Raw genomic sequence first — 11,784 nt, 5'->3', positions numbered from 1 at the left:
CCGTAAACAGTGCTCCAATACAAGATGGCTACCAACCTGTGAGTCTGTTAGTTAAACAGTGCAATGGCTGACACATGCTGCTGGGTGGGGGAGTCCTCCATGATGCTGGGGTGTGGGACAGGGGGGATGGTGGGAGTAGTAGTGCAGGCCTCCTTCCCTTCCACACACTCCCAGCGAAGATGGCTACCAACCTGTGAGTCTGTTTGTCTAACAGTGCAATGGCTGACACATGCTGCTGGGTGGGGGAGTCCTCCATGATGCTGGGGTGTGGAACAGGGGGGGTGGTGGGAGTAGTAGTGCAGGCCTCCCTCCCTTCCACACACTCCCAGTGAAGATGGCTACCAACCTGTGAGTCTGTTTGTCTAACAGTGCAATGGCTGACAATATGCTGCTGAGTGGGGAGGCCTCCATGATGCTGGGGTGTGGGACAGGGGGATGGTGGGAGTTGTGATACAACCCTCCCACCCTTAAACAGTGCTCTAATACAAGATGGCTACCAACATGTAAGTCTGTTTGTCAAACAGTGCAATGGCTGACACATGCTCCTGGGTGGGGGAGGCCTCCATACTGCTCAGCTTTGATACAGGGGGTATGGTGTGAGTTGTTGTACAGACCTCCCTCGCCCATACAGGCCTCCTAAGCAGGGTGGCTGGCTACATGTTGGGTGGGGATGGACAGTAAAATGGTGTTTGGGTATTGCAAGGAGGTAATTCTCATTGTGGTGTTGGACATTTGTCTGTACTTACCAGCCTCCGCTCCCCCGGCTATTCCTGTGAGACTCTCAGGTAGAAGGATGGCAAGCACCTTCTCTTCCCATGGTGTGAATTTCTTTTGTAGGATGGGAGGGCCACTGCCAGTCACGTTTGCCAGCGTCCAGTTCTTGCTCTTCTTCTCCTTGACAACCCTCTTGAGATCATTCCACCGCTTCTGGATCTCCTGCTTGGAACTTGGGGTGGCCCCTTCTGCATTCACCCTTTGGACTATCCTTTCCCACATTTGTGTCCTGCTGGCTAATGGTGTCTATTGGACCAGGCTACCAAATAGTTGTGGCTCTACTCTTACAATCTCGTTGACCATGACTGTCAACTAACTCTCTGTGAATTTGGGCATTTTTTGTGATGTCATGGTGTGGGGGGGTTGAGGTGTTTGTGGGTGCAGGGGTGTGTGGGTGCGGGGGTGTGGTGATGATGTGTGTGAGGTGTTGTGTGGTGGGGGTTTGTTTGTGATGGTGTGATGGTGGTGGTGGTGGTTGGTGGGTGGGTGTGCTGTGCTCTTTTGCCTCTCCTGTCAGATGTGGTGTATGGCCTTGTCTTCTGGAGTGATGCAAAGGATTGTGGTTAGTGCAGGGGGTGGCTTTGTACTCAGCTGTGTGGGTGTGTCCAATAGGATTTAGGTGGTCAGGTGTGTTGTGGGAGTGGTTGTGTATTATTTTGGTTATTTATGTTTCTGTGTATGTGTGTTGTATGTTTTGGGTGCAGGGCTACTTTGTTTATGCAGTGTTAGGCATCACTGCAGTGTTTTCACATCGTCCGCCATGTTTATCATGTTCGTCCGCAGCGGTGGCTTTGCTGCTGTTTGTCCGCCATTTCTCCGATTCACTCCTGGGTGCGTCCGCGGCTGTCGGTGTGGGCGGTTCCGCCCGCAACACCCTCGGGGTTATCGTAATTTCCCGTGCGGTGTCTCCGATGTACCTGTGGACGGTTTTGTGTTATCCGCTGCTTTTCCGGCCGCCGCGGTCGGAGTTTTGCCATCACCGCACGCGTCGGGCGGTTTTCTTTTGGCAGCTACCGCCGCGGTCGGTTTTTCGTGGCGGGTGATCCTAATTCGCATGCCGGTTTTTCCGCGGTCATGGCGGGCAGTTGATTTCCGCCTCCGTGGCGGTCGGGGTGGTTTTCCGCACGCTATCCTAATGGGCCCCGTAGACTTTAGCAAAGTGGTAGTGCAGAACACCGAGATTACCTTACATGTATGCAGTACTCTCAGGTAAAGTACATTTGATTTTAATAGTCATGCAATGGTACAACCAAATCAAATTAAGATATTTTGACAATTTAAGTAATTTTTTCTTGTTTTTAGACATCCTAATGTCAATCACCAGCCTTAATTGGAAAGTCCTGCTAATTTGGATGATTCTGTGATCTCGACGGGATACTCAATCAATCAAAGATATGTTTATTTAGACCAATGGCTTTTAAACAATACAGCATTAAAATATGGTAACACATACATATATAATAATTTTTATCTGGTAAAACCATAAATAGGTTGTTCAGATAAAACCTATATTTCAATAAATTATGTATACAGTTCTTAAAAATACACCACACTTATACTTGTTTTCAATAAACACTGCATTAACTGCTCTCATAAATCTACCAATAGTGCATTCTATATCTAAGAAACTCATCTCAGTTAAAAATTCTGTGGCATGCCCTCGAGTCATAATTCCATATTTCAAGAATATTGGGAGTAGCCATTGTCTACGCTGTTGTCTGAGTTTTAAGCAATCCAACAGAATAACCAACATATCACATTTGGTGTTCAACCCACAGACACAATTCCTTCCTATGCCAGTAATTTTTGCTTTTGCCGTATTACTTATCTTACAGGGGTTGAGACCAATTCTTACTCTCAGCACTTTGTTTCTTAACAACGGAGTTGGTAAGGTGTCCACATATGGGTAACTCACTTTATTGCACCATGCATTTAACATAAAATTTACAGATATTTTCTCTCTTAGATATTGGTAGTCATTTTCTTAGGGTAAATCTTTGCCTAATGCTTTTAGCTCACTCTTGGAAACATCAATATGTAAGGACTGCGGAAGCTGCTGAACTTTATAGCAGTGCAGATGGCGGTCAGGTTAGCCCTAACCCTTTTTGCCCATTTTAATTCACTGGGCACAATTTCATTCTTACACAACTGAGAAATGTTTTGTCCATCTTCCTCATTCAGTTTCACCCAGAATCTTAAATGGGTTTTTGCGGCCAAGTTATTCCATGAAATCATGTCAGTTTCCAAATCACAAGATCGTCTGAATACAGGAGGCATGCCACATGTTTGCCTCTCATCTTAGGGCTATATCCATTTGCAGTGGCTAAGTCTCTGGCAGATCAGCAACAAATAAAGAAAAGACCAAAGGGGCTAATACACATCCCTGTCACATCCTGTTGTTTACTTGTATTTTTTGAGTTAGGGTCCCCATGGTATCCAGAATAACATGGGCCCAATTCCTACTGTGCAGCTCTTGAATTAGCCTTAAGAGGTCTTTGGGGATATCAAATTTTCTCAATGCCTCCCATAGGCGGATTCTGGCAACAAGATTAAAGGCTACACGGAAGTCTACAAAGCAACAAAATAGGCTCCTCCGCTGCTCCACAGACGTACATGCAATGGACCACAGTGCAAAACTGTGGTCATTTGTCAAGTGCCATTCCTTATATCCCCCCTGTTCCAGTGGTACTATACCATTAACATCTGCCCAATCTTTTAACATTCTCAGGATTATTTTTGCAAATACCTTTTCAACCACGTCTGGCATGTTGATCAGCCTATAGTTTTTTGGGTTTTTTATCTCTCCCTTTTTATGGATCGGCCTGATAATTGCACCTCTCCAATTTTCTGGAATGATCCCTGTACTCAGGATTCTATCAAGCAACCTGTGCTATAATTCCGCCCACCAATCAGGGCAATGTTTTATTATAATCGCAGGCATATTATAAGGACCAGCGGCACGGGTAAGGCTTAGTCTTGTGATTATATCTCTAATGTTTCATAATGCAAACATTTCTCTGGTATCCTCACCTACTCTCTCCCACGGTGTTGACTGGTCCTCTACCATCTTGCCTTCTTTACCATATATCTCCTCCAGATGGTCCACCCAAGCCTGCTCCTCCACTACACAGACCATCCAACCCTGAGTGTTCCCCGACCCCTCTTGTACTCATTTCCAAAAGTCTTTTATGTTTTTAGTTTCAATAGCCTCTATCATAAGCCTCCAACACTTTTCTTTGAGTTCCGTTTTCTGGTCTCTTTTTAGGTTTTTATACCTACGCCTTAGCCTCATCAGTTCATTATGGCTTTCACTATCATACCTTAATTTAAGGTTTTTCTCCCCTTTTCTTAATTTCGCCTTAAGGATCATACATTCCTCACTCGTACTTTGATCTGCCATTGCTATGTTTTTTAAATGAGTGATTTTACAAACAGTGCTATATTTCAGTGCCCTTTGCTTCATCTTTTGTTACATTGATTATAACTTTATCATGCAGCAGTAGAAGTTACATAGGGCTACGATAGGCAATTCAACCTTGACACTTTCCAAGGATATGAATAGTATGTTTTTCCCGATTTACAAGGTTACTCAGCCCTACTAAGTACTACACATCAGTGGTTAGACTAACGCATTTTAGTCCTGGTTTTCACATCACTGTACTAAAATGCACTAGTCACCCATTTACAGCACCCTAGCACTACCATGAGGGATGCTCAACAAAGCTGCTCTTTGTTCCATTTAAGCAGGCTGTAGTGCACTCTGCTGGCAGTGTGTGCTGTGCTGGGGAGAGACTGCTGTGTTAAACACAGGAGTATGTCTTTACATTACTGTACTGTATACGCCATGAGGGCTGCAATGAAGGCCGCCATGCGGGCTGGGGATTGCTTCAAACAAGCCGAGCGGAGCTCTCTGTGATGGTTTCTCCTACCACATGGACTCTAATCGCAACGTAATGAGAGTCACGTGAAAACCAAATCCAGAGGATTCATTCTGGCAGTGCCAACACGTCAGTTTACTGTTTTCTTTGTGTTTGCTGGTTCTACCTACAGCCCAATATACACACTGGCAGGAACTTTTCCTTGATGACTAGGCATGTGATGGAAGCTGGGCTCTACAGGTGCACAACGCAAGGGTTTTTCAAGCCAGCCCAGGTTGCTCTTTCTTTCTTTCACCACTGCCCCACCTCATCTCACTTTCAAGACCAGTGACAGAGGGAGACAGCTCAAAGCTAGCTTATGGTGCCTCTCCTCCCGAACCACGTCGTTCCTGCAGGTTTGAGCATAGCCCACTATGACTCTGCTATGTTTTTCGAGCCCTCTCCTCAGCTGATCCTATCCCAGAGCATTGTGCCACTGCCCGGTAGGGGACCTGCAAGCACTGAACCCTTCTCCTGTACCTCCACAAGTGTTGTGAGAGTAGGGGCTGGGCTACAGTTCCCGGTGGCCATCCCAGGCTAGTGGAGCAGCTTTTCAAAGACATTGACATGATCCAGCCCGTTGTGACTGACATCCGTCGTCTTTACCAGACAAATTAATTGGGTCGACGACTTAGGGCTTGATTTAGATCTCAGTGGACGGGTTACTCCGTCACAACGGTTACGGATAACCCGCCTGCCGAAATATAAATCCCATTATATTCTATGGGATTTATATTTCAGATGATGGGATGTCCATCTTCGTTGTGATGGAGTAACCCGTCTGCAGAGATCTAAATCAGCCCCTAACTTATTAGCATCAGCAGTAATTAAAGCCCCTGAGAGCCTTGTCTGCCTCCCTATTACCAGATCAACAATGTATGGAGCAGCATTGAAGCCTTTCAAGACACAGCCCAACTGCCCTACTTGCACGATGCTAGCACCGAACTCAGGAGAGAGCCTGCTGCCTTACCAGCGTTACAGTGGCACCAGCTGGCAGCATCATTGAGGCAATTTTGCAGAGCTGATGTAACCAAGGAGGACTTCTGGTGCACCACAGTGAGAGTCCAGTAGTGCACAGACGTTTAGTGCAGTACAATCATGGGAGCAATGATAATGTATGGTATTGTGTGTTTCAGGGGCCAAAGACATCACATTCCTAAAAAGATAAAATATTCATAACTATTTTGGTCTTTCATCTTCAATTAACCATATATAAATATATCCATAATGCACTGTGAAAAAGTGTCATCTTTCTTGCATTGGTATGCCCCTACTTTTTGCTGAATTGCTGATGTTCTTTGACTGAGTGTGCCCTGGGCTCCAACCAATCAGGTGTCCAGGGCCTGTGTTCCTTCCCTAAAACTGTATTGAAGCTGAAACCTCATTGGCACCTCTAGCCACATGTCAGTCCTTGGTAAATGGTACCTTAGGTACCCAGGGCATTGTGACTAGAGAATACCCTCAGGGCTGCAGCACTTATTGTGCCACCCTTAGGGGCCCTGCACCCTGACACTCACACACTGCCTTTGCAGGCTGAGTGGCCTGGTGCAGACCTAAACAAAGTCTCGACATGGCACACATCCCTGTGTGTCATGCCCACACACCCACTGCCCTAGCATACACCGGTCACCACTCTAGCTGGGTGCCCTATGCCAGTGGTGGGGGCAAGGGTGCATGAGCCCTTGCCCCTACAGTACCCAGGGCCATTCCTGGGCACTGTAAGTGCAGTGATGCCAATAAGAGTATATGGTGCTGGGAGGTTGTCATTACGAACTCCACATCATTATAATGGCTACACTGAAGACTGACAAGTTTGATATCAAACTTCTCAGCACATTACACCTACACTGATGTCAGTGTGGGATTTAATGTAAAATACACTACAGAGGGCATCTTAGAGATGCCCCCTGAAACTGAACCTACAATACACGTCTGGTCTGAGAGGCTGCCTAGGCTGCCACACAGCAGACATGTTGCTGGACCCCTGGGTGGAGAGCCACTGCTCTCCTGGGCCTGTAACAATGCACATCCTGGGCGAAGTGCTAGGCCTCCTCCCCTAGGATGGGCAGGGGGAAGTTTCAAAGGCATACCGCCTCTTTGAGCTTCTCCAGGCCACTTGCTGTACTCAGCAACTGCCCCCCACTAGTTCTGACCCCCACTCTGGCGGGAATACTGGCGGGAAAACCTACGCTAGGAAAGGGGGTGTGCCAGCCTGTGCCAACTCCACCTTTCAGGTGGGAGATGAGAGTGAAGTACAACTCAAGGCTCCGGCCATCATGGGGAGCCCTGCCCAATTACAGATGGTCTCCTGATCCCCTCCCACTGGAGAGGAGCAGGATAGGAGGTGTACTGACCCCAGGTAAGGGACCTATTGGTCCCTGCCCTTCCCCTACCTCTAGCACCCCTAAATGTAGTATTTAGGGCCACCCTGAACCTTCCTTCCTCAGATCCTGCTTTCAAAACAAGAAAGAAGACCAAGAACAAGAAGACCTGCCGTGCAGCTGCTAACAAGAGGACAACACCAACTGACTTGGCCCCAGCCCTACAGGCCTGTTGATCCTTGAACCTGCTCTTGCTAACTCCTGGCGTCTCCTGCGGACAGCAACCTCAAGAACCCCGGAGGACCTCCCTACCTTGACCCTCTAAGAGACTGGGACTCACACGAGCAGTGGCTCTGCTCAAACAGCAATACCCCTGGTGCCAGCCAGGAACCGCGGATCCAGCCCACTTTGCACCCGCCGAGCCCGGCCTGTGCCCAAGTGGACAAAGACCCTGAGGACGTCCCCCCAGAGTTTCTGACCTGGAATCCAGTGCCCAAGGATCCTCCTCGACGACCCAGATGACGCCTGCAGACTCAGAACCAGGGACCCCTCCTGCCGCGACCAGCAGAGGGTAAGATTTCCCGATGTGCAAAGACACCCCTGCACCTGGCGACCCCCGGCCTCCTGGTCCCAACTCCGGGGTGCCTACCTACCCTCCAAGATCCCAACTTACCCCTTAAAGTGTTGGTCACTTCGGAAGATCCACCGTCCCCAGGCCTGCAGCCTTTGTTCCTTCTCAAGATCTCCATTGAATAACATTGAGCGCCCGACGGCTCAAAAGCACCCTGCACCCAGCCACTCGAGTGCCCCTGGCCATGCAACCTGTGTCCTATCCTACTTCCCCATTTGCCCTGAGCAAGTGACCAGGAGCCCAGCTCCCACAGCCGTGTGGCCTGCTAGCCAGCAGCCACCAACCAAAGGCCCCCTGCCTCTCATTGGATAACATTGGGCCTAACTACCTCTGCACCCGGCTGCCCCTGTGCCACTGTGGGTGTGCCAACTGTACCTACCTGACCCTGGGCGACCCCTGAGGCTATTCCCAGAACCTTAACTCTGTCAGTCGAGTACTTACCTAAAAGCTGATAACTCACTTTTCTTCCATAGGCTAACAATGACTGTTTTCACTCAGAAATTCTTTTAAGTGTGGAGTTTTGGAACTTTAAAGTATTCACCTAAAATCAGCCGAACAACTAATTCCGATTCACTCACATGTTATCAGGAAATACCTCAGTGCTGCACCTTTCAGCCCAGCGCCAATTTTAACCGTACTTGCCTGTAACCTAAATTTTCTTCCATAGGAAACAATGGACTGTTTTTCTGTGAAATTTATTCTGTGTCGATTTTTTCAAGCTACAAATATTCTTTAATAATTGTACCAACTATCAAAACATACTTACTTACCTGTTTTAGATAAAGGTCCCAGTGCTGAACCTAGGAGTCCAGTACTGGATTACAAAAGTAGCGTAAACATACTTTACCTGCAACTTGAATTTTCTTCCATAGGAAACCATTGACTGTTTTCTGTGTAATTTATTCTAAGTGTTGATTTTTGAAAACTACAAATATTCTTTAAAAATCGTACCAACTGGGGGGCGTGGCCTGCAGCCAAGGAAGATGGCCGCACATTAAGTGAGCAGCGAGCCATATCCTTCCTTCACACTCCTAACCCGGCATAATCTGCACATCCTGGTGACACCTGCCGCTGTCGGAAAAAGCAGTGCAGCGGTGGGCGGTGTCAATCTACAGTGAGACCCCCGTTTTGAACTCCGGTGGTGGCTGCGGGCATACGCGGCTTGGGAGCTCGGCGGTGACAAGATGGCAGCGGCGGAGCTCAGAGTCTAAGAGCCTGCGTCGCTGGAGAGCGGGGAGGTAGCGGACGCTGGTAGGAGTGCGCCCCCTCTTCCCCTCCGGGACACAGTGTGCGCGGCGGTGACGTCCGCGCTGGAGATCCGACGCCCGGCTGGGTGGCTGCGAGAGAGGCGGTGAGAAGGCGGGGGCAGCGGTGCATTGGACACTAAGCCGTCTGGAGAGTAGCGCCTGCTCCCGCGCGGGCCCTTGCAGTGGCGGTGATTCTCGGGGCTGCGCTTCACTCCTGCCCCGGGGTGCAGACAGGCGTAGTGCACCGGGGCCTTCATGGTAGGGCCTGCAGAGACATTGCTGGGCTGAGTGTGTGAGCCAGGAGGGCCCCGGTTTCTACTAGAGACAACGGGTGGGAGGAGTGCAGGCCCCCTCCCCGAGAACCAGCACACTTCGGATATAGCGCCAGGAAGCACTGGGCTAGAGGAGACCGGGATGGCTGGGAAAGACCTGAGGCTGGTGGTTTGGCAGGGCCTCGAGAGCTACACCAGTGGGCCCAATGCAGTAAGTGGAACTGGGCAAGGGGAGACTACGGCGGTGAGAGTGGGGCCTGGAACACGTGAACGGTGGCTTGTGGACAGTGAAGTGCCAGACGTTCGTGCCTGGGGCCCCAGTAGGATCCTGAGATTGTGTGGTGGGGCCGCCTGGACAGGGCCCGGTGGACAGAGCCAGATACGCGAGCTCCAAAAGTGCAGCGAGGGCCCGCAGTGGGTGGCCTACTGGCATTGAGGTGTCAGACGTGCGGAGAGTCCAGTGCACAGGCCGTGGAGTGAAGCCCAGCCAGATACAGTGAGTGGCGTGGCGGGTGACTGCACAATGAGCCGCAACCGACCCTTAACCCAGAGCCAAACTAACTCAATGGATAACTACACCGTCAGTGTGGGCAGAGAGGAGGTCCCAAGAAGTGAACATAAGCAGGGTGAGACGGCGGGAGGTGGGCTGGATCCTTCGCTTAAGGACATTATGGTCACTATTCAGGAGATGCGCGGAGCCCTAAATGATATGCGGGGCACCATGGAGCCCAAGCTTGACTCGGTGACGGAGGAGGTTAACCTGCTGTGAGCAGACTTCAGTAAAATGTCGGGTAAGATATCGAAGGCTGAGAACGGTATAGGCAGCCTACAATCGAAGACGAAGAGGCTCGAGGAGCAGGTTGCCGCACTTACGAAGAATCAGGCCGACATCGCCGCCCGCCTCGAGGATCAGGAAGGCCGGGCGAGGCGCAACAATATCACAATCCTGGGGGTCCCCGAGGGACTGGAGGGGCCCTCTATGGACTACTTTGTGGTGGACTTCATAATCAACCACCTCAAGCCGAAACACCTCTCCAATTTCTTCTTGGTTGAGCAAGCCCACCGCGCGCTGGGGGGAAGGCCAAAGCCGGGGGCTCCTCCGCGCGCCATCATAGCGCGGATCCCGAATTATCGCGATGCCATCCTGCAGGCTTCAAGGGTGTCCAGCGATTGAAAACTCGAGAATGCCACCGTCCGCTTCTTCCCTGACTTCACGTTGCAAGTACAGCGTCAACGCAGGTCATTTGAGGGAGTGAAGCGGGCCGTTAGGGATCATGGAGTGAAGTACATGATGCTGTTTCCTGCGCGCCTAAAGGTCATTGACGGGGATAAGGCGTACTTCTTCGATTCACCGGAGGAAGCGAGCGACTGGATGGAAGGATGGCAGACCGTGGGTCGCCGAGGTGGATCGCGACGCCCGTCCCAGCACAATAAGGGCCAGGGGGCCAGGACTGACACCACCCCGTCACAGGATCCTCCTCTGGCAGGACATTCTCCTCTGAAGTGACAGAACTGAGCAACATTGTGTGAGAGGGTCCTGTCTTCGAATGTAAGAGGGGTTGCTTGCCTCAGGGTCCCGGCCTCTCAATGTCTGGAGGGTGTGGGGCTGAAGCTCCGTGGCGGTCTGCGAACTTGGAAGCCTCGGGCGGTTGCTGACCCACATGATTGACTTCCAGAGACTGCAGTACTAGGTTTAAAGATGAAGAGGTGCTGGGGCTGTTTTGCAGAATTTCTCTAGGGGGTGTGTACTCCGTTTCTACATTATGACTTCTTCGGCGGCTACAGCCTCGCGTTCCCTGACTTGATTGATTGTGGGGTTATGGGGCGATAGGTACTCTAATTTTTATTATGATGGTGGGTGGTTGGGGTCCCACTGAGCAGGGAGGCAGGGTTGGGGGTATGGTTAGGGGGGAGGGGAGGGGTGTTGTGGGAATGCTTATGTTATTCTCCAGGTGTGTTTGTATGGCAGCTTTATAGGGTGGTCCTCAGGTTCCAGCAGGGGATCGAAGGTGGTCCGGCGCATTCTAGAGCCCTGTTCTTCAATGGGTGATCGGTCAAGATTAAGAATTTGGTCATGGAATGTTAATGGGTTGGGTAATGAAATAAAGTGCACGCTAGTTCTGCAGCATCTGAAACGCTGCGGCCTGGATATAGTTCTCCTACAGGAGACTCACTTGAGAGGGAATACATGTAGGGCGCTGGACCGGTTCGGTTATAAGCTACTAGCGCACTCCGGGTTTTCGTCAGGCTCTAGGAGAGTGGGAATTTTACTCCGCACAGCCCTTCAACTGATTATCACGGGTAAATGAGAGGAGGACTCGGGCTGCTGGGTGTCACTAGTGGCCAAATGGGAAGGTTGCGCTCTACTGTTGAGCTCCTGTTACATTCCACTATGGCTACATGCCTCGTCATACATGAAATTGGGATCCCACTTGGCCTGGAGAAGGACCTCACAGTCCTGGAATTAGGTGAAGCCCTCAACGCGCTTAAAGCTGGGAAGGCACAGGGGCCGAACAGGCTCCAAATAGAAATTTACAAATGACAGTCCAGTGTAGTGACTGAACCCATGAGGCGCATGTTCCTTGAGGCACAGCAGGTTGGGATACTGCCACCCGACCAAAG

General features: G+C 50.3%; 1 protein-coding gene across 1 annotated transcript in view; it reads right to left on the bottom strand.

The window, feature by feature from the left end:
* The window catches only part of LOC147697715 (uncharacterized), a 73,617-nt gene extending 72,621 nt beyond the window's left edge, over positions 1 to 996 (bottom strand). The window contains exon 1 of the mRNA XM_086936130.1: positions 747 to 996. Within this exon, the coding sequence (XP_086792256.1) occupies positions 747 to 996 (250 nt within the window). The remainder of the gene's footprint in view (positions 1 to 746) is intronic.
* Between the last annotated feature and the right edge of the window lie 10,788 nt (positions 997 to 11,784).

Source organism: Lissotriton vulgaris, chromosome 8 (assembly GCF_964263255.1).
Source record: "Lissotriton vulgaris chromosome 8, aLisVul1.2, whole genome shotgun sequence".
NCBI lineage: Eukaryota > Metazoa > Chordata > Amphibia > Caudata > Salamandridae > Lissotriton > Lissotriton vulgaris.
This window is presented reverse-complemented; position numbering and strand designations above follow the sequence as displayed.